At 37.2% G+C, this 21,668-nt stretch overlaps 1 protein-coding gene and 1 non-coding gene across 8 annotated transcripts in view; one reads left to right on the top strand and one right to left on the bottom strand.

The window, feature by feature from the left end:
- The window catches only part of FANCB (FA complementation group B), a 346,913-nt gene that overhangs the window by 312,333 nt on the left and 12,912 nt on the right, over positions 1-21,668 (bottom strand). For 5 of the 7 annotated variants that reach the window (XM_061136009.1, XM_061136008.1, XM_061136010.1 and 2 more), the window contains exons 4-10: positions 18,791-18,943; positions 17,929-18,021; positions 11,293-11,421; positions 8,249-8,415; positions 7,138-7,568; positions 6,782-7,019; positions 5,685-6,006 (exon numbers count right to left, since the gene is read on the bottom strand). In XM_061136009.1, the coding sequence (XP_060991992.1) occupies positions 5,685-6,006; positions 6,782-7,019; positions 7,138-7,568; positions 8,249-8,415; positions 11,293-11,421; positions 17,929-18,021; positions 18,791-18,943 (1,533 nt within the window). Of the gene's footprint in view, positions 1-5,215; positions 6,007-6,781; positions 7,020-7,137; positions 7,569-8,248; positions 8,416-11,292; positions 11,422-17,928; positions 18,022-18,790; positions 18,944-21,668 lie in introns of all 7 variants that reach the window. The other 2 variants (XM_061136012.1, XM_061136011.1) reach the window with 1 other exon arrangement.
- LOC133053387 (U6 spliceosomal RNA) lies at positions 15,601-15,707 on the top strand. Its single transcript, XR_009692280.1, has one exon. It is a non-coding gene; the product is annotated as a U6 spliceosomal RNA (small nuclear RNA).

Genomic DNA, 21,668 nt, shown 5'->3' with positions numbered 1-21,668 from the left:
CGAGGGATCCTCTATCTTCCCTGCAGCATTGGAAACTCTTAGTTGTGGCGGGATATAGTTCCCTGACCGAGGATGAAAGCCGGGTCCCCTGCATTGGGAGTGCAGAGTCGTGGCCACTGGGCCACAAGGGAAGTCCCTCTCTGGCCCTTTCTTAATGTGACAGCAACATGTCTGAAGGATGATCGCTGAATCATCAGGCACAAGACCAGTATATGATAATACCACTTTAGTCCACAACCACCCCAACAAGAATATCCTTAATTTATCAGATCCCTAAAGAGTCCTGTCATGGAAAATGAAGAACTCGTGCTTTCAAACACTGTCCCTATTGGGTACAGTGCCCCAGAAGGGTATTCCCGTAAGACCCCAGGAATACTTTTATGAATTAGTATAGCATAGAGCTCTGTGCCACTGTCTCTCCCATTAAGACTGCAAGTTTTTTTATCAAGCTGCAAAGAGTCATATTTATCTTTAGATTCCTAGCAGCTACTTATACACTTAGGCAGGACACGTATTCGATGAAATATCAATAAACACATGAGTAGATGAAAGATCTCCACATCCTCTTCCACTTCATACACCATTGATATTTTGAAAGAGACAAATGTTTTCTATGGGCACATCATTGGGAAGGATTAGTGCATACAAAGGATGAAAAAAGAAAATAGAATCCCACTCCTTTTCTTCTCAAGTGATGTACTAATGTGGAATAAAGACATTAAGTTTTCTAAAAGAGCTAAGTTTTCCTGGAATTCCAAGCTCTACTGCAGTGACTACCAGTCAATGACAAACACTTCAGGGAATCTCAAGACTTTCTAGAGATGTTTCAAAGAGAAGTTATTTAAGGATTATTTAAAGAATTGACACTTTCATTTAAGAAACTCCCAAATATAAATTATTGTACAATAATTCTACACAGTTATGGTTCTAACAAAGATAACTGAAATGAAGTAAGAAATAGAGAGTCAAGTATTCAGATAGAGCTGAAGTCAAGAGTCAAGAGAGAAAACTTGGCTGGGACCAGCAATCACCTCTAAGAACTCACCTATTACAGGATTTAAGATACCGTGGCCCACAGCAAAGGAAACCATGATAAAATGAAAAGACAACCTAATGAATAGAAGAAAATATTTGCAAATGATGTGATTGTTAAGGGGTTAATATCCAAAATATATAAACAGCTCATACAACTCAATATCAAGAAAACAAACCATCTAGTTAAAAAGTAGGCAGAAGACCTGATTATAGACATTTTTCCAAAGAGGACATGCAGATGGCCAACAGACACTTGAAGAGATTGTCAAAATCACTAATCATTAGAGAAATGCACATCAAAACCACAATGAGATTATCACCTCATCTGTCATCACATCTACCATCACCTCACATCTACCATTGTAAAGTACACAAATAATGTTGGTGAGGATGTAGAGAAAAGGGAACCCTTGTACACTGTTGCTGAGAATATAAATTGGTGCAGCCACTGTGGAAAACATTATGCAGGCTTCTCAAAAAACTAAAAATATTAATAGAACTACCATGTAAGCTGGGAATTTCACTCCTGGGTATATCCGGGAAAAAACCAAAACAAACACCAGTTCAACAGATAACTGGATAAAGATGTGATGTGTGTGTGTGTGTATGGACTATTACTCAGCCATAAAAAAGAATGACATAATGCCATTTGCAGCAACATGGATGGACCTGGAGGGCATAGTCCTAAATGAAATAAGACACACAGAAAAGGACACATACTGTATGAAATCATTTTTATGTGGAACCTAAAAAACACAACAAACTATATATATAACACAAAAGAAGCAGACTCACAGATATAGAGAACAAACTCATGGTTACCAGTGGGGCAAGGGAAGGGGGGAGGGGTGACATCGGAGGAGGGAATTAAGGACAAACTATTATGTATAGAACAAGTTATAAGGATATATTGTACAATGCAGGGAATATAGCCTATATTTTATAACTATAAATGGAGTATAACCTTTAAAAATTATGAATTACCATATCATATCCCTGTAACCTACATCATATTGTACATTAACTATATTTCAATAAAAATATTAAAAATAACATGTCCCACATTTCCCCTGATATTGCAATATTAATAAATTTATACTTTTATTGAACTGCACATTTGTAACTTTTTTAAACAGTAAGTGCATTTTGTTAATATAAAACTGTGAGAAGACATAGCACCATTTTGTTACAAACTGACTTTATTACAAACCGAGCTTTGCTCTTTCACTACAATGAGCATAGTGGTGAAAGAGCAAAAGTCCTAGAGCTACACTGGATTTCAATCTTGGCTCAGTTCCTTACTAGCCAGATGACCTTGGGTGTAGTACCAAACCTGTGTGAGTCTCAGTTTCTTGATTTGTACATAAGACACAGTTAATAGAGGATATCTTACAGTGTAGCATTGTTTAATAAAACTTTCTGAGACTATGGAAATGTTCTATTCTGTATGGTCCAAATGGTAGCCACTAGCCACATGTAGCTATCAAGCATCTGAAATGTGGCTAGCACAACTAAGAAACTGAATTTTTAATTTACTTTTTGTTCATTTAAATGTAAATTTAAATAGCCACACATGACTAGTGGCAGTGTCCTGGAAACCATAGTTTTAGAGGGTTGTAAGGATCCTATGGACTAAGTAGTCAAATCAGTGTCTGATACACAGTGGTACATAAATGTTAGCTACTACTATTTTCCAGCATGGCATACTGTAAAAAACTAGTACTCAAGTGTGGATTACAGTTTCCCTCAACTCTTTTCCAAAATTTTATGTAATCATCTTTCCTACTATTTATAGTTCCAGGCTAATTATTTCCCCTTCCAGGTGGCACTGGCTTCAGGAAACACCAGACCAGTCTGCACAACAATTCCCCACCTCCTCTTCTTGGGCCCAACACATAAACTACATGGTCACTTTCTCTCCAAGTTTTGCTGACTGTCAAGACTGGGGAAGCCCACTTCCCCAGTCACGTGATTAGTGGGAAGGAAATTTCCTGAGCAAAATGAGAGTTCTGGTATGAGAAAAGGAGGAAATCAATGTGGAACACGCAGTCAACCACATGACACCTGCCTCCTACTTCTGATAGACTCGGTATCTCATGCTAAATGCCTTGGCTGGTTACTAGAAGTATGTTTTACTGGTCCCTAACACTGCTTATACTTTGGGGGTAACTGGCTGATGCTGTGGGGAAATGGATAATCCAAGGTGAAGTTAAAGATGCTAAAGAAGTTTCCTTGCTCAGGACGATTATGTTGACCTCCAGTTATGCATGCAGGCACTTTTGTCCCGTAAAGCTGCTGATATCTGTAGTACAAGAAAAACTGCATGGTGAGGAGACAGGAGGTGCCTGATATATGCCCAGGAGAGGGATTGCTGGATCATATGGTAACTGTATGTTGTTTTTGTAAGGAACCTCCATACTATTCTCCATAATGGCTGCACCAATTTACATTCCCACCAACAATGTAGGAGGGTTTCCTTTTGGGAGGACAGGTTTCTGAGGGGAGTCTCAGATTCCTGATGAAGTGGTCAAAGGAATATGATTATTACAGAGGCAAATACAACTGAATCATGAGAGCACAGCCAAGGGCGTCATTTCCTCAAACTTTGGCCTTTCTAGTCTGTAGTATGTAGAAAAATTATACTGGAGTACAAAGCTCACTTGTAAAGAGGTTATTTGATACACACAGATTAATAACTTTTAGTTGCTTTATAAATAAAAAATAAACATGCTTTTAAAAAATATTCTAGCTTTTCTACACATAAACTATTATAATTAAATTCTGTTTAGCTTTTTGGCAGCCTCCATTTTACAACTTAGTTCCTATATTTTCTACCTGGTTGTTCTTTCAGAACATGTCATGGGCAGCTTCATTACATCTATGGAAACATACTGCTTCCAGATTTCCACAATTAATCCTGAAATTATCATATTTCCATTTCCAGAAAGTCTGAAATATTTTTCATTGAAATTTCATAGAAGTAGAGCTATAAAGTGCTATCTCAATTTGCAATGGATTACTAAAAAAAGAAGTAGCATATTATATGGACAGCCATAAAAACCAAGACAGTAATAACCTAGCTTTGTAAAAACCCACTTGCATCATCTGATCATTAAGGACAAGCACATCTGAGGCACAGGCGAAAATTAGCACTTCACTGCTACTGGCGTGAAATGCTGCTTCCTAAAATCATCTTTCTTTCAACTGGGACAGAAACTTCTATCCCACTTACAGATTTTAGAGCAAAAAGGATCAGAAACATTCTTTTTGGCCCATATCTTTCCGTGTCTTTTCCCTTCCCCTGACATTCTCTTATTATTTCAGAAATCTTATTTTTTTCCAAAAAGAAAAGAGAATAGGTTGAATTTTTATTCCTTTAAAATGCCGAATTTGACCCCTTAAAAATCACTCAACTAAAGATAATTTTCACTTAAATTTCTCAGTCCCTAAAAAGTGTCCCATTCTTTAAGTTACTTTAGTTAGGATTTTACATTTTAGCTTTGCCAAGAGTTGGAATTTCAGATGGCTTAAAGGCATTTTCAACTTTATGAAAATAGTGGCCTGTGAGGTATACTTAGCCTTTTAAAAGAGATGCTTTTCAGATAAATGCCCCAAAATTTTCACATGCCTGTAGACTTACAATTTCAGAGAGGTTTTCTAATAAAATTGAATTTAATAAGGGTTTCCACCATTTTCATTTTAGTGGTATCACCTAGACACTCTGCCATTTAAATTTCCACAGGGGCTTGATATTTACAAAACCTTCTGAATCCTGAAAACCTTGTTTATCTGTTTGAAGTTGATTTTTATATGCTAGGTTTTACTAGGGTGCTTCCCTGGTGGCTCAGTGGTAAAGATTCCGCCTGCCAATGCAGGAGATGCAGCTTTGATCCCTGGGTCAGGAAGATCCCCTGGAGAAGGAAATGGCAACCCACTCCAGTATTCTCCCCTGGGAAATCCCATGGACAGAGGGGCTTGGTGGGCTACAGTCCTCAGGGTTCCAAAGAGTTGGACACAACTTAGCAACTAAACAATAACAACAACAAGATTTCAGTAAGCAGAAAATAATAAAAGGACTATTTAAGTTTTTTTTTGAAGATTTAAAACAAAATATTGTTCAATCACTTGCGTGTTAAGTGGAAACGCTAAGGCAGGATTTCTCCACCCCAGCAGTACTCACATTTGGGCTGAATCATTCCTTGCTGTGGAGCTGTCCTGTGCAGAGTAGGAAGTTTAGCAGCATCCCTGGCCTCAACCCACTAGATTCGAATAGCACCCACCTCTTGCTCTCCCCACCCGCCACTACTACTTTTGACAACCAAACAGTATCTCCAATTATAGCCAAATGTCTCTTTACCCATTCTGGGAGGCAAAATGAGCCCAGGTAAGAAGTGCTGCTCTAAGGCAGGCTATTTTATGCATCTTCAAAACCAAAGACTCCACAGTGAGCCTCAATCTTCATTTTACAGAGGAGGCATATAATGTGAAATGAAAAAGTAGGACCAAAGCACTATGGCAGGGAAAAATATTCTAAAATAATCAAACTGAGAATATAATTATAAATCTGTCAGTTGCTTGGCAGCAAGGTCTGATTTCAGCTGAACTTCAGCTAATTTTAAAGTCATTTCTCTGTAAAGAGCAGCACTCACTTTTAAGTTCGTCCCCAACATTTGCTCCTTTTCTCTCTGAAGTTCTTTTCTGTAGCGATGGATGCTTTCCTTTATGTCTGATAAAGCAGCCACATCATCACTACTCTTTTCTTTGCTTACTTCACAATTCTGCACCAAGCTCGTTTCAACCTTCACTAAGGCAGAAGAAGGAGAACCAAGGGTGACCAATTCCTTCTCCAAAGCTACTGCCAAATGACCAACTAGAAAATCCTCACTTTCTAACTCTAGATATTTGAAGAAACTGTTCACAGGGAGAACCGTGCTGAGATCATGAAGGCACTGGAACAAAACTGTTTGATTCCTGGAATAAAAAAAAAAACAAACACAGTATTACAAAACTTAGTGCAAAATGGTCATGTACAACATATTGTAATAATCAGTTACCACTCATTTCTACATCCTCTAGTAATGAATAGAACCTATAATGCATGCAGGTGGTCACTGATACAATTCAGACAGTAGTAATCAGATACAGCCAGCCCTGTGGTTGGTTGAATCTGTGGATATGGAACTCATGGATATGGAAGGCAGACCGTACTAAGCCAGCTTATAAAAGGAACTTCAGCATCCATGGATTTTGGTGTCCATCACGGTCCTGGAACCAATCCTCTGTGGATACAGAAGAACAACTGTATACATATCCTAACCAACTCAGTTCAGTTCAGTTCAGTTCAGTCTCTCAGTCGTGTCCTACTCTTTGCGACCTTATGAACCGCAGCACGCCAGGCCTCCCTACTGACTAATAACCTGATTAGGTTGCTTCCTGATTAAAGTTTTTCTCTGAGTCATGAAATCAAAATTATATTTGTAAAATTCCATTGTGGGGGAGCAAAGGCAAATCCTAAAATTATTAGGCCCTACCTAATCAACCCCACCAAAAAACCAAAAACAAACATAATTAAAACAGCTTCGGTTTCTAAATGAGACCACCTGTTTATTCACCTTGTACCAGGTCATGACCTGGACATGTCCTACAATGGCACAGAACACTACTAGAGGGATCCCTGTTGGAATACACACACACACACGCACACACACACTCTTCCCTGGACCAATTCCAATTTGACGTGAAATACCTGGAATAGACTACTAAAATTCCTTCAAATGGTGTTCTTTGTTTCCAATTGAAGAGTGTCCCATAGAAACTTCCCGGCCTTTTGCAAAAGCAAATTTCTGGAAATTCTTTGATGACTTCACACTTCATGTGTTCTAAGAGCCATAGCTTCACTGAAGTCAGAACGAACATGGGTGACGTGATTTGAAAACCAGCTCTGTGCCATGTTGCAAGAAGTGTAAAGAGATCTTCCATGTGTTCTACGGCAAAAACATCACAAGCACTGTCATTAGACTCTGTCCAGGATCACATAAAAGGAGTTCTTAAAATTTTCTGATTCAATTAGGTATATGATTAAAAAGGACCCACAAAAATTACCTATAGGTTTCTTCTCTGGAAATGTCAGCACGTATTTCCCACTTGAAAGATCTTCTACACTTAAAAAAATTCTGCCACATTGAACATAATGAGCTTCAGAAGAGTTACCATTCTCTCTCATTTGTAGCAGCACAATGCAACAAAAATTACTGAATGTTAAAAGTGGCGGAAGAGCTGTTACAGCTGTAATCATCTGTACATACTCTTTCTTCAAGGGTTGTTCACAAACAACGCTTTTCTCTTTCTCTTCTTTACTATCAACACTCAACTTGATTCTTTTTACCTCTGATCCTACTTCATATGGCACTGAGCTTAGTACTGGAGAAGAATTCTGAGTCAACTTAAATATCCTATTTTGACACTTAATAAGTGGAAAGGTGGAGTTAGGGCCTTGATCCACTGACAGCAATAAAGTCACATGATTCAGAGACCTGTAAAAAATACAGAGCTCAGTTAAGTCTAAAAGGTCATCAACCAGATGATTAAATGCCTTAAAACAGTAAAAAAAAAAAAATTGTTTATTCTCTCCTTCCCTCTCATTTCAAATGTACAATAGATTTGAAAATTAAGTATAAAAGCAAGTATTTCCTCTCATTTCCTCTCATTTCAAATGTAAAATCATTTCAAATGTAAAACAGATTTTCAAATTAAGTATAAAAGCAAACATAGTTCCAAAGATCCTGTAATAGCACTTCTCTTGAAACCGGAAAGCGAAAACATTGTAAATATGCTGGACTTTACAAAGGGAATTTTTTTTAAGAGACAGGAAAGGTAAAATGACGCCAGTATTTTCTTTCTGGGGTAGAGTTTTCACCTTTCTTCTTAAATAAGAAAAAAAAAAAACCCTACTCTCTTAAAAAATATTTATTTATTTTTGGCTATGCTGGGTCTTAGTTGCTTCCCGGCTTGTGGGATCTTCCCAGATCAGGGGTCAAACCCGTGTCTTCACTGGCAGGTGGATTCTTTACCACTAGGCCACAAGGAAAGCCCTCTATTTGTGTTTAGTATGACGACGAGAACATTTAGATTACTATGTGGCATGCATTATACTTCTGTTGGACAGTGCTATTCCATAGATCAAGATGACACTATCATGTTAGAATTTACTTACACCTTCAAAGAAGATGTGGCTTTCACTCCAACAACCAAGCTGTCTTCTATTACCCGATACCATATCTTCTCTACTAGCTGTTCTGAATCTTGAAAATGGTCTGATAACTTTTCATTGAAGGTACAGACAGGATTTTCTTCTTCACCACAAAGAGTAACAAGACACTCCTTATGGAAAAATATGTTTAAATAACTGATTACAAAAATATACCAAATGTAGCAAAACAAAAAGACAATGTAAACCAGTTTTTGGCTGGGCCTTATGGCTTACATACTTTACAGTAAATTATTATCAATGACATAGATAATACATAATTCACTAAAATAAAATTTAAAAAACATACAATTAACTATCTACTTGGAATTACCCTGAATATTCATTAGAAGGACTGACGCTGAAGCTGAAGTTCCAATCCTTTGCCCCTGATGTGAAGAGCTGACTCACTAGAAAAGACCCTGATGCTGGGAAAGATTGAAGACAGGAAGAGAAGGGGGTGACAGAGGATGAGATGGTTGGATGGCATCACCAACTCAATGGACATGAGTTTGAGCAAACCCCGGGAGACAGTGAAGGGCAGGGAAGCCTGGCGTGCTGCAGTGCGTGGGGCTGCAAAGAGTCGGACACTACTGACCGACTGAACAACAACCACCCTTGGATCAAGAAGCATGGCCTAACTGTAAATAAGGCTCTGGATACCCAATACAGAGCCAGCAGGGATGTAACCTTGAGTCCATTTTGAAAAATAATCTGACAATACGTGCCCAAGGCATGCTGAAGACAAGGCAATCTTTATTTTATCAGTGACTAACACTAAACTTAGAATTGGAAATTTTTGTATGAATAACACTGATTAAACTATATTTGTGAAAATTTTCTTCATTTTTTTTTTCATTCAAGTGTAGTTATTGCCAAAATTTTCTTCTTTTTCCTTTTTTTTTTTTTAAATTCAAGTACAGTTGATGGTAAAGTTTTCTTCTTAAAAGTCCAGGCCACACTCACTCACTTCCACACACATATGGATTTATAATACACATGTAAATAGGAGGAGGAGTAATGATAATAAAAAATACAAAACACTTACTGAATGCTTACTATATGTCAGGCACTGTTCTAAATGCCATTCGTGTATAAATATGTTTAACCATCACAATAACTCTAGCACCCTAGGTTGGTAGTATTATTATCTACAGTTCCCAGATAAGGAAAAGTTGAGGCAGAGGGAGGTTAAGTACCTTGTCCCAGGTCACACAGTTGACAAGAGGCAGAGCTGGGGTCTGAACCGGAGCCAACCGCTTCCAGAGCCCATGGTGCATATTAACTATTACTCTATACTGCCCCTCTGCATGGTAATTACTGAGAAAAGATATGGGCATCTACATTCTAGTGAACTAAATGTGTTCCTAGGAATTTGATACTTCTGCCACTAACTGTGAGATTTGAGGCAGGGTATTCACCTGAAACAGAAATTTTTATTACCTGCCAGAATTGCTTTTAAAGATAAGTGTTAAAGGGCTCAAAACAGTGCCTTGCAGACAGTGATTTCACTGCATTAGTTTCTAACATTTCTTCCCCTTTTCTAATACCAGCAAAATCACTGGGTTCAAGTAGGGAAGGGAAATGGGGAGACCGAACAATGGCTTTCAACAGCACTTGCATGAGGGTCCCCAGGAGATGAGAATAGTAATACAGAAATGCAACATGATGTGCTTCTGTTTCTTACATTAATGGAATCATTTGGGGCCAAAATCCTCATGTTGCTAAGACTGAAATACAGACAAAAGGCAAAGACCATTATAAGAATGGTAAATCTTAGAGGAAGTCAGAGTAAGATGTTAAAGTCACCTGAGGAAAGAAAATATGCAACTTCAAGTGTGTCTATGTCCAGCTTGTCTTGATTTATCTGTAATTCAACTATACTATACTGTCTTTCTCTGTATGAAAAAAATATGTATAAACACTATTTTTTATGAAGTCAAAGCAGTTTTTGCTAATATTTTACACTACCACACCAGCATAAGTAACTGCAAGGTACCTGAAGAGGTTCTTACGATGGTCAACCACAAGGAAAATGAGAATAAAATAATAAAAAGCAAATAGGAGGACTGAAAAGACATAGCAATTTAGGGACATTAACTAGAGGAATAAATATTCTTAGAAATGAATCATGCAATAGACTAAAAGAACAATCATTATATTAAAGATAAAATTAGGTCACCATTAACACAAAATAAAATAATAATTAATATATTCTGTTGAAGAAGTCAGAAAACATATACAGTTGTCCCTTGAACAAAAAGGGTTTGAACTGTGCAGGTCCACTTATATGTGAGGACTTCCCTGGTGGCTCAGATGGTAAAGAATCTGCCTGCAAAGCAGAAGACCCAGATTCAATCCCTGGATCGGGAAGATCCCCTGGAGGAGGGAATGGCAACCCACTCCAGTATTCTTGTCTGGAGAATCCCATGGACAGAAGAACCTGGTGGGCTAAAGTCCATGGCAAAGAGTCGGACATGACTGAGTGACTACACTTTTCACTTTCACTTATATGTGAATTTTTTTCAATAGTAAATACTATAGCACTACATACTCCCCGGTTGGTTGAATCTGCAGATGGGGAACTAATTACAGAGGGTGCACAGCAATGCTACTTGTGAATTTTTAACTGCACATGGGGCTGGAGCCCTTGACCCTGTTGTTCAAGGGTTAACTGTAATTCACTTAAGAGCAATTTCTATTCAAACTATGCAAATAAAACAGTTTAATAGTTACATCTTTAAAAAAAAAAAAAAACTTGTTCCTCAAGGTGCCTGACAACTGAGATTTTAATATCTTACAGAATAATTTGCAAATTGGTTAAATATTGGTTTTTTAACCACTTTTCAATGTCATAAAAGCCCACCATTACATAATCCCTGCCATTGTGCTTCTTGACTCACTGAGCAGCACTTTCTAATACATTCCAATATTCCAATTTAAATAACTCTTAAATAGCTTTTAGATTTTCAATTCGTAAAATGATAAAATGGTCACATTTTTAACTTTACCTCCTCTGCACTTAATGTACTATCATCTTTTCTTTGAAACAGGTTCATTAAAGCCTTGTAAGATTTTGATATAATTTTTTCCTTAAGCAAGAGATGCTGCTGTAATTCCCAAAGAGAAATGAAACCAACCTATAAAGCATAAAGAAAAACCATTGTCAGAGATATGATTTCAAATGAAACCAAATATACTAATAATTCAGTAGGTATCTTCTCCAAATTTGCTTATTAATTCATTTTCCTACAGACAGCAATGAATACTCAGAGCAAAACTATTTTATTAAAAAAATCTCTAATTACAAAGGAAAATAATACAGCAAATAAATGCAATAGCCATATCAAATTGAGACAATGTCAGTGTATTCACATGTTTCATAACTGAGTTAAGTATCAATATGAATATGAATGAATTTAATCAATATGCATAAAAAATAAGGACTACACCAACAAGAAAACTTTTTCTTATTGAAATAATTTCTGCAAAAACAAGATGTCTCATTATGAATAGAAATGCTTACTTCTGATTTAATATTGCTTGAAATCTTCTGTTTATGTGACCTTTACAGCAAAATTTTAAAGGTAACACATAACAGATCCCAACTGTCACATGTTTATTTTTGTGCAAATAAACTCGATGCTGGGGTTAACTCTTAACTACCAGGGAGATAAAATGGCTCTCAATGGGCAAAGAGCAAACTGTTACTGTTATTATACCAGATAAATAGATATCAGTACTAAGGATAAAACATTCATGAAATATATTTTACTTCTGAAAATTTAAAGAGTCACGCCATTGAACTTTTAGAAGCTGTTTCATTGCAGATGGTGATCTGAGACTGTTCAAGTATTAATTTGGCTTTTAATATAACATGCTTTTCTAGATTGAAAAAAACAAGATACACCCTGTATTTGCCTTTCTTTTAAATTACATTTTAAAACAGATAATTTTTTTTCCTTCTATCAATGAATAGAAGTTGGAGAATGAAGACTGAACCCTATCTTACCTCACTGCACAAAATATGTCAAGTGTCTAGCTAATATTTCATTTTATTTTATTTTTCTAGCTAATATTTTAAAACTTCCTATGTTGGCCTAGTTCTGAGGGTTCCACATCACTCACTCTCCATCACTCACTGGTTGAGTAATTCATGACTGAGGGGACGTGAGATGTACCTGTCCAAGGTGGAGAACCAAGTCTGAAAATGCTGGAGGGGCAGGGGGTGGAAGAAGAGGGACACACGGGCAGGTTGACAATGAGGACCCCCTCAGAAATTTTCCGTGTTCTCTCTTCCTGACTCTTGTCAACATGATCCCAATACTCCAGGAATAAATCGTGAGTCATCAGACTACTGAAATGTTCTATGTTGTTACAAGTTTTGTTATAAAACTATAAAATAAGCCCATGACAATGTATTGAAACAACATACAAAGACATCTCACTTTCCCTTCCTAGACCCTCAATCCCACTGATAAAGACAAAAGACTGTTTACCTTTCCAGAACTTTCTCATGTGTATGTTAAGGGATGTTTTCATTCTTCTCCCCCAAAACAAATAAAACCCACCCCAAACCAAATACAGGAGCACACAGTACTGGGTAACACTGAATCTTGCTTTCCTGTTCTTATTGTGACTGCTCTCATACACGCAGAAAAGTACACAAGATAAATAAACAATTCACAGACTAAGGATGAAGTAGAAACCACTGGAACCACACTCAGGTCAAAAAAGCAGCACTTTCGGAGCAACCCATGGGCCTTCCCCAATCGAGAACCTCTCTCCACTGGAGGCAACACTACTCTCCCCTTTCAAGATAACTTCTTTGTTGGTCTTCATCACTTTACCATCATCATATCAACTCCTAAAGAATATGTTTACTTTGTGTGTGTCTTTTGCTTCTGAACTTTTGCAGGTGGAGTCATTCTGTATGCACTCACTTTTCAGCTCATCCACTTCTCACTAGTAGCTGTAGCTCGGGCCTGCCACTGCTCTGCAGCACCCCATCAGCTCACTACCCCAGCTTCCCTCGCCCCCTCCTGCTGGCAGACATCAGGGTGGATGCCCAGTCGTGGAGCATTCCCACCAACACTGTGAACCTTCCTGGACCCACGCACAACTGTCTCCAAGGTCCTGGCCGTGCCTTACCCCCTTCAACGAGTGGCTGGAAAATAAACTCTAGAGCGGAAAGAACAGTGAGCCGAACTCCAGTTCCAGCTCCACAAACCACCTCATATTTCTGGCTCTCCATCAGCTTCCCTGTATGCAAAATGGTGGAGAGGGTAGATATGTTCATCTCTAAAAGGCCTTCCAGCACTTAGAAATGTTTTTAGCCACAGTAAGAGCTAGTGGTAACATGTGGATACTTGTTTACAGATGGTATTTGGTTATTTTCTGTGAATCATTAATCAGAATGCCTTGTTTCTTCATGTGCTCACTTACCCACTCATGTGGGTGGCTCATTTTCTTTAAAAAATTATTTGTGAGATTCAGAAGAGGCCTAGGATAAATGTGTTCCTGCAGAGGACTTTACATTGGTTTTGCTGGGTGACTAGGGTTTGAACTATGGTGTTGGAGAAGACTCTTGAGTCCCTTGGACTGCAAGGAGATCCAACCAGTCCATCCTAAAGGAGATCAGTCCTCAGTGTTTATTGGAAGGACTGATGTTGAAGCTGAAACTCCAATACTTTGGCCACCTGATGCAAAGAGCTGACTCATTGGAAAAGACCCTGATGCTGGGAAAGATTAAGGGCAGGAGGAGGGGACGACAGAGGATGAGATGGTTAGATGGCATCACCAACTCAATGGACATGGGTCTGGGTGGACTGTGAGAGTTGGTGATGGACAGGGAGGCCTGGCATGCTGCGGTTCATGGGGTCGCAAAGAGTTGGACACAACTGAGTGACTGAACTGAACTGAACTGAGGGTCCTACTGCTTTAGTTTAAATACAGAATGCTTCCAGGGCAAAAATCATGTTCTGCTTGTCTCTCTGGGTTCCAGCCTTTAGAGTTTGGTCTGCTAATCTACTCTTATATTAATATTTTCAGCTTTCTGAAGCTTAAAAATATATATATTTCAACAACCATTTTAAGTTGTTTTTATTATTAGAGTTGATTAAAAAAAAATTAAGTGACATATTACCAGAAGTGGAATTTCTAAAAGCCATGCTTTCATAAATTAAATTATTTGGCATCACTTAAAGATTGTATTAAAAAGTACCTTATCCTTTTTGACAGCTACATAGTATTCCATGGTTCAGTTAAATCATAATTGATTTACCATACTCCTAATGATGGATGTTTAGATTTTGACTGAATTGCATTTATAAATACTACTTAAATATTCCTATAAAATCAGTTTTGCTTACATGTATAAGTACAACCTTAGAACACATTTCTAGAAGTGAAATTGTAAGAGTAAAAAGACATGCAATTCACATTTTAATGGCTATAACAAACTTCCTTTCAAGAGACTTGGCCACTTTATATACTCAACAATACTGTTTTAGAATGCATTTTATATTAAGAAAATTAATCCTCTGTCAAATTTTACAATTTCCTTTTATAAAATTTGTCTTATTATTTTACTTTGTTTGGAGCACAAAAGTTTTTAATGTAATCTACCTTTTCCTTTACAGTTCTTTGTCCATTATGGTGCTTTATTTATCTACTGTTTGCATTAACATCTAATATGTGTTCACTAAGTATTTAGTGAATTCACTTTAATATTAAAATACTTGCAAAAAAAATTTTTAAGGGCCTGCAAAGTATAAATATTTACTATCTGGCCCTTCACCAAAAAACTTTGCCAGGGATACAGTAAAACATAAAGGACAACACAAGGAAACACATTTCTGTGGCAATTGAAGCCCTCTGAATATGGACTGAAGAGTAAATAAAACTGAGAGATTATATTAACTTTCTAAGTGAATAATGGTATTGGGGTTACACAGGAGAATGTCCTTATTTTAGGAAATTCCTGCTAAAACATGTAAGAGTGGAATATTGAATATTTGCAACTTTCAAATACATGTACATACACACAAGCAGAAACACATGAGGCAAATATGATTTTTATAAAGTAGCAACAGGGGAATCTATATGGGGACTAGAGATGATCACTGTATTATTCTACGAATTTTCTGTATATTTAAAAATTTTTATGAAAGAAAAAAGGCAGATTATGTGAGAACAAGCAACTTACAATCACATTTCCATGTAAACTTGTATATATTCATTAAAAACATCAATAAGAATATGCAAGTCAAAGTGTTAAAACTGGCTATATCACAGTAACAGAATTAAAGATAATTGTTGTGCTCGCTTCGGCAGCACATATACTAAAATTGGAACGATACAGAGAAGATTAGCATGGCCCCTGCGCAAGGATGACACGCAAATTCATGAAGCGTTCCATATTTTTACATCTAAATGTAAGACCAGAAACTATAAAACTCCTAGAGGAGAACATAGGCAAAACACCCTCCGACATAAATCACAGCAAGATCCTCTATGACCCACCTCCCAGAATATTGGAAATAAAAGCAAAACTAAACAAATGGGACCTAATGAAACTTAAAAGCTTTTGCACTACAAAGGAAACTATAAGTAAGGTGAAAAGACAGCCCTCAGATTGGGAGAAAATAATAGCAAATGAAGAAACAGACAAAGGATTAATCTCAAAAATATACAAGCAACTCCTGCAGCTCAATTCCAGAAAAATAAATGACCCAATCAAAAAATGGGCCAAAGAATTAAACAGACATTTCTCCAAAGAAGACATACAGATGGCTAACAAACACATGAAAAGATGCTCAACATCACTCATTATTAGAGAAATGCAAATCAAAACCACAATGAGGTACCATTACACGCCAGTCAGGATGGCTGCTATCCAAAAGTCTACAAGCAATAAATGCTGGAGAGGGTGTGGAGAAAAGGGAACCCTCTTACACTGTTGGTGGGAATGCAAACTAGTACAGCCGCTATGGAAAACAGTGTGGAGATTTCTTAAAAAACTGGAAATAGAACTGCCATATGACCCAGCAATCCCACTTCTGGGCATACACACCCAGGAAACCAGATCTGAAAGAGACACGTGCACCCCAATGTTCATCGCAGCACTGTTTATAATAGCCAGGACATGGAAGCAACCTAGATGCCCATCAGCAGATGAATGGATAAGGAAGCTGTGGTACATATACACAATGGAATATTACTCAGCTGTTAAAAAGAATTCATTTGAATCAGTTCTAATGAGATGGATGAAGCTGGAGCCCATTATACAGAGTGAAGTAAGCCAGAAAGATAAAGAACATTACAGCATACTAACACATATATATGGAATTTAGAAAGATGGTAACGATAACCCTATATGCAAAACAGAAAAAGAGACACAGAAATACAGAACAGACTTTTGAACTCTGTGGGAGAATGTGAGGGTGGGATGTTTCAAAAGAACAGCATGTATACTATCTATGGTGAAACAGATCACCAGCCCAGGTGGGATGCATGAGACAAGTGCTCCGGCCTGGTGCACTGGGAAGACCCAGAGGAATCGGGTGGAGAGGGAGGTGGGAGGGGGGATCGGGATGGGGAATACGTGTAACTCTATGGTTGATTCATATCAATGTATGACAAAACCCACTGAAATGTTGTGAAGTAATTAGCCTCCAACTAATAAAAAAAAAAAAAGAAAGAAGACAAATTAAAAAAATAATAATAATTGTTAGTCTCTTTTTAATATTTCTTGGCATTAAAGTTTGAGTATTTTACAAGGAATATGCAGTACCTTTGTATACTTGGGAGAAAATCAAAACCTTTTTTAGAGAGCTTTGTATGGAAAACTTGAAGGTAAACTATTCATGTTTGGAACATGTCATCATTCATCATATTTGCTGCTCTTTTAAAAGAGTAACGGTATACTGATCCTAAAACTACAAAATACGTGTTTTCGAAAAGTCAGATGTTTATCTTTTATAAGTTTTATCAAATTTACACAATCTTACTCAAAAAACTATCATTTTAGATGATACGTTTATAAGTAATGTCTTAAGAGCTTTTACAGAGGGACCGAAAAAGGAAATAGATCCTTTGAAATACAGGTTTTCCCCACTAACCAAGAAGAAAAGGTGTAAAGCAAAGTAGCAATTACCTTAGGACACATCTTGGTTAGGGATGCACCAAATAAATCAAGATAGAGCCCAGGTGCTCACAGACCCAGGTGAAAGCCAAGGCGGCTGGCTGCTGAGAAGCTGAGATAAGGTCCGCAAAAGGAGCTTGGCGGGACTACTGTTGCTACTTGGGATGTGTGCTGCAATGGCTTGTTGCAAAACAAATGCTGAACACTATTTTTCGCTTTCAACTTTTTTCATAAAACCAAAACTCCTCTTCAGATTTCTTTTGGTTAGCAAAAAACAGTTTTTGCTAATGGAGGTCTTTCATAAAAGCAAAGTGGCATAAAGCAAAATGGCATTAAGCAAAGTAGCATAAAGCAAACTTTTGAAAAGCGGGAGATAACCTGTACCATTTCTTTTTTCCCCAATCACTGTGTTGCTTATACTTTAAGGACCTTTCATTCAATGTTCTTTCCTTCATTTAGAACAGCACTAATCCAAAAAAAGCAAAAGGAAACAGACACTAACTTGCAATCTTCTTTCCAGAGGTAGGACCACCAAATAACAATTCTCCTCTTTGTCCTCAAACAGGACATCTTCACTGCTATCCAATGTTTCACCCTAGTAAACAAAAAAGCACATTAAAACTGAAATTTTGAAATAAACTAAAAAATTCCTAAGATCAACAAAATACAATTAAAGTTTATCCGAAAAGCAGTGTGCCACAATATATACCATTTTCTCCTAACTAGGAAAAAAATGAATACCACTATTACCACCCATGGAACATTTGTATACTGCCTCAAAAAGTATCAGCTTACTAGGTTTTTATAAAATGTCCTAACTAGAGAAAATAAGAATTATTGTCATGTTACTAATAAAAAAACTGAGGCTCAGAGGTATTTAAGATAGGCCTGAAACTTTCGGGGTATTGTTTCTCTTAGGTTCAAAATCTTCACACATTGTGAACTGTTACTTCTTTTAATAAAGCACTTTCACTTGATTTTATTCCTTAATAAATCTAATATCACCATGCTTTATTGGCATAAAATGTGCTCTTCAGAAGCAATGATGATGTTAATTTACAGTATTATCATGAGCAAATACCAGATACATTATATTTCAAATTTACACCAAAAACAGTAATGGTATACTGTTGGTTTAACATTTGGTTTACAATTGTATAACATTTGTTGAAAGGAAAGTCTACTATTTAAAAGATTCAGTGTATGTATTTTTAAGTTCTCAAAGTTTTAAGTATGAAATCAAAATATTTAAAAGGTGGGTCAAAAGTATGAAATAAATATTTAAAGGTAAGTCAAAAGCTTTAAAGTATTCAAATTTTCTAAAATGTTTTTAAAGTAATGTATAAAAAGTAAACAGAACCTACTGAAGAGTTGAAGGTGTCATGGCCTATTATTTCAAAGGAACTCCGGTAATCTGAAATCAAGGAGTCCTTAAAAAGTAGCAGTACTTGTTCTGTTCCAGTTCCAAAGAAGTCATCTATCAGTACTGAACTAATTTTCTCCCACTTGGCAGCGATCTGAAAGAGAGTGGTAAAGAAGGAACAAAGAAAGAAACACATGAATACACATAAAGTGAGCTAAATCCTTTTGCTACAAGTAGTTCCACTTTGTCATCTTCGATCTTACAAGTAAGTCATGAAAATGGTAGTGCAAGCACTAAGAACCAAACTAAAATAAAGATATTGGGAGATCAGAAGACATAAGGAGTCATAAATTTGTAGAGAGCAAGATGCTTATATTTAATATTTTATCAACATTTGTCCAGGGGCTGTCATGTTCCTGATTCCTATATAAAAATTTTATTATAATTTATGAATGTTAGCACTTCTCATGACTAACTCTAGTGAAGATTCTTTCTCTAACTGGTTAATTTAATGATAACCCTCACTCCCATGAGCCTTGGTGGATATGTATTTATGATCAGACCAATTACACAAGGAATTCAGTTGCGTTAGGTAACTAGAATGTACTAGCAAACACTTTTAAGAGCTCTCAAAGCAGAGTAAGAGTCCATATGAAATGATAATTAATTAATATATCCTGAATTCTGGTAGGAGAGAACATAGTGATTATGTGGGGCACAGAAGGGAAGAGATCCTAATAGTGGGGCACCTAGAATCATCATAGCCTATTGGAATGATTTGTTAAATTTATACAAGAATATGAAATCCCAAGTTTAAAATAGAAGACAACTTCTTAAAGATCCATAAAGCTGAAGGCTTCCAGATTGATCCCCTGGAAAACTAACACAGAAAAGGATCAGAAATTCCTTCTCCCTCAGGCAGAAAAGCTTAAACCCCCATGCAGAACCCCAGAAGCATGGATACATCATCTTCCAGGTAGAGGAGAACTTGCATTCAAGCAAGAATGCATAAGACTCTTCAAGCTACATAATCAAATATCGATCTTTCCCCTATAAGGCTAATTCCAAAGCAGTGATGTTTCACTCAAAACAGTGAGTTTTCACTCATGCAGGGAGAAAGCTTATTTGTAAACCCATAGCCTCCCTTCTTCCCACCACCCCACCACGAGTAGCATGCATTATAATGAACCATGCCAAGAGACACTGGTAATAAGAATGTGCTCAGCACACAAACACCACAGCTATGCACACATGCATGTACATACATCTGCAATCTCTAGCTCCAGAAGAGGGTTGTCCAAAAGAAATATAGGTGAACCACCAACGCAAGGCACATGCATGACTTTCAATTTTCCAGTAGCCAATCAAAGAAAATTCTCTAGTAGCAGTAAAAAGGTGATTTTACTTTTAAAAGGCATTTTAGTCTATCTAAAATGTTATCATTTCAATTCAACAGAATCAAGAAAAATTATTAATATTTTACTCCCACTTTATACTAAGCCTTTGAAATCTGCTGTGTATTTGACATGGACAGCACATCCTAAATCTGACCAGCCACACTGCAAATGCTGAATCACCACCTGGAGCCAGTGACTACTGACCATATCAGATATCACACCTCTAAACATACTGGCCTCTTTCTACCTGACAACACACCACTACCTGTTTCACACATACTTGGCAATGATCTCAATTTTGAAATGCCTGCTACAAAGATACTTGTCACAACTTGCAGAGATAATTTCTACTCAAAAGAAAAAGCCTAGGAGAAAAGCTAATCATGTTTTTCTCCACACTCAGCTCTCTCTTTCAAGCCCTATCACTGGATTAAGGACTAGGGCCTTCATGAAGCATTGATCTCAGAACACAGTAACCTTGATTTTCACTATTTATTCTAATTTATGCTTATTTGTAGTTCACCTATCTTTGTAAGTTGCCTTAATTCCTGTTTGTAAAGAAGTAGTAAAAGGACGGATGGATGAAATCCATAGCCAACCCAAAGGAAGACTGCATCTGATGTTTTCTCCCATTTGGGGGCAAAACCATCCAAGGCACCATTTTATTACTCAATAATGTATTCATTTTACTATTTAAAACCTCTTGATACCACAAACAGGAAATTCCTTTCACTAGGCAATCAAAAAAATATTTTTCCCTTTACTAGCATGTTCCATTCAATTACAAACCTCCTTTATTTACTTTATTTCTCTTAACTGCTAAACAAAGTGTAATTGCTCAAATGCAATTACTTCCCTTAACTCAGGTTTTCTGACACGATTATTCCCCCTTTTATCTGTAGATTCTTAACCTTTATTCTTGTTGCTAAAGTAATTAAGTATTTTACCGTAAGCTACATCAAGTTTTCTTTTTAAGTAGGTATGTATAAATAAACACCATGATAGGGACAGGAGCTGTGAAACTCCCAGAGTGGCAAGGTATCAGAGACAATCTAGAAGCACTTAACTTGTAGGTATCAGCTCCCGAGCATTCAGTACTGAGCACTTGAGAATAACTTAGAAGTACGGAATCCCTGAAGAGGTAGCATAGCGATTGTCAGTAGAGACGAAGGTAAATAACCTGTGGAAAGGCTGGTGTCTAGTGTCGAAAAAGAACCCTAGGATACGATTTCAAAGCAGGAGCCCACCAGAGACAGGCCCACGCACAAACAGTGATGCAGTCCTCTGCCTTGGGTAATGTGTCGGTGGCAGAGCTCTATGGTGTCTGAGCAGGGGACCCATTTCAAGTAAGAGAGGACTATTCCACTGAGTGAATGAGACAGGAAGTTACTACTCCTTAGCCAGGTGAAGAGGGAACCTTAGGTAAGCACCATTGCTGATGACAGCCCTAGCCCTCGTCCAACACAATAGTAGCTACCACTT

Source organism: Dama dama, chromosome X (genome assembly GCF_033118175.1).
Source record: "Dama dama isolate Ldn47 chromosome X, ASM3311817v1, whole genome shotgun sequence".
Taxonomy (NCBI): Eukaryota; Metazoa; Chordata; class Mammalia; order Artiodactyla; family Cervidae; genus Dama; species Dama dama.
Note: the sequence above shows the minus strand (reverse complement) of the source record. Positions and strands in the feature narration are given on the sequence as shown.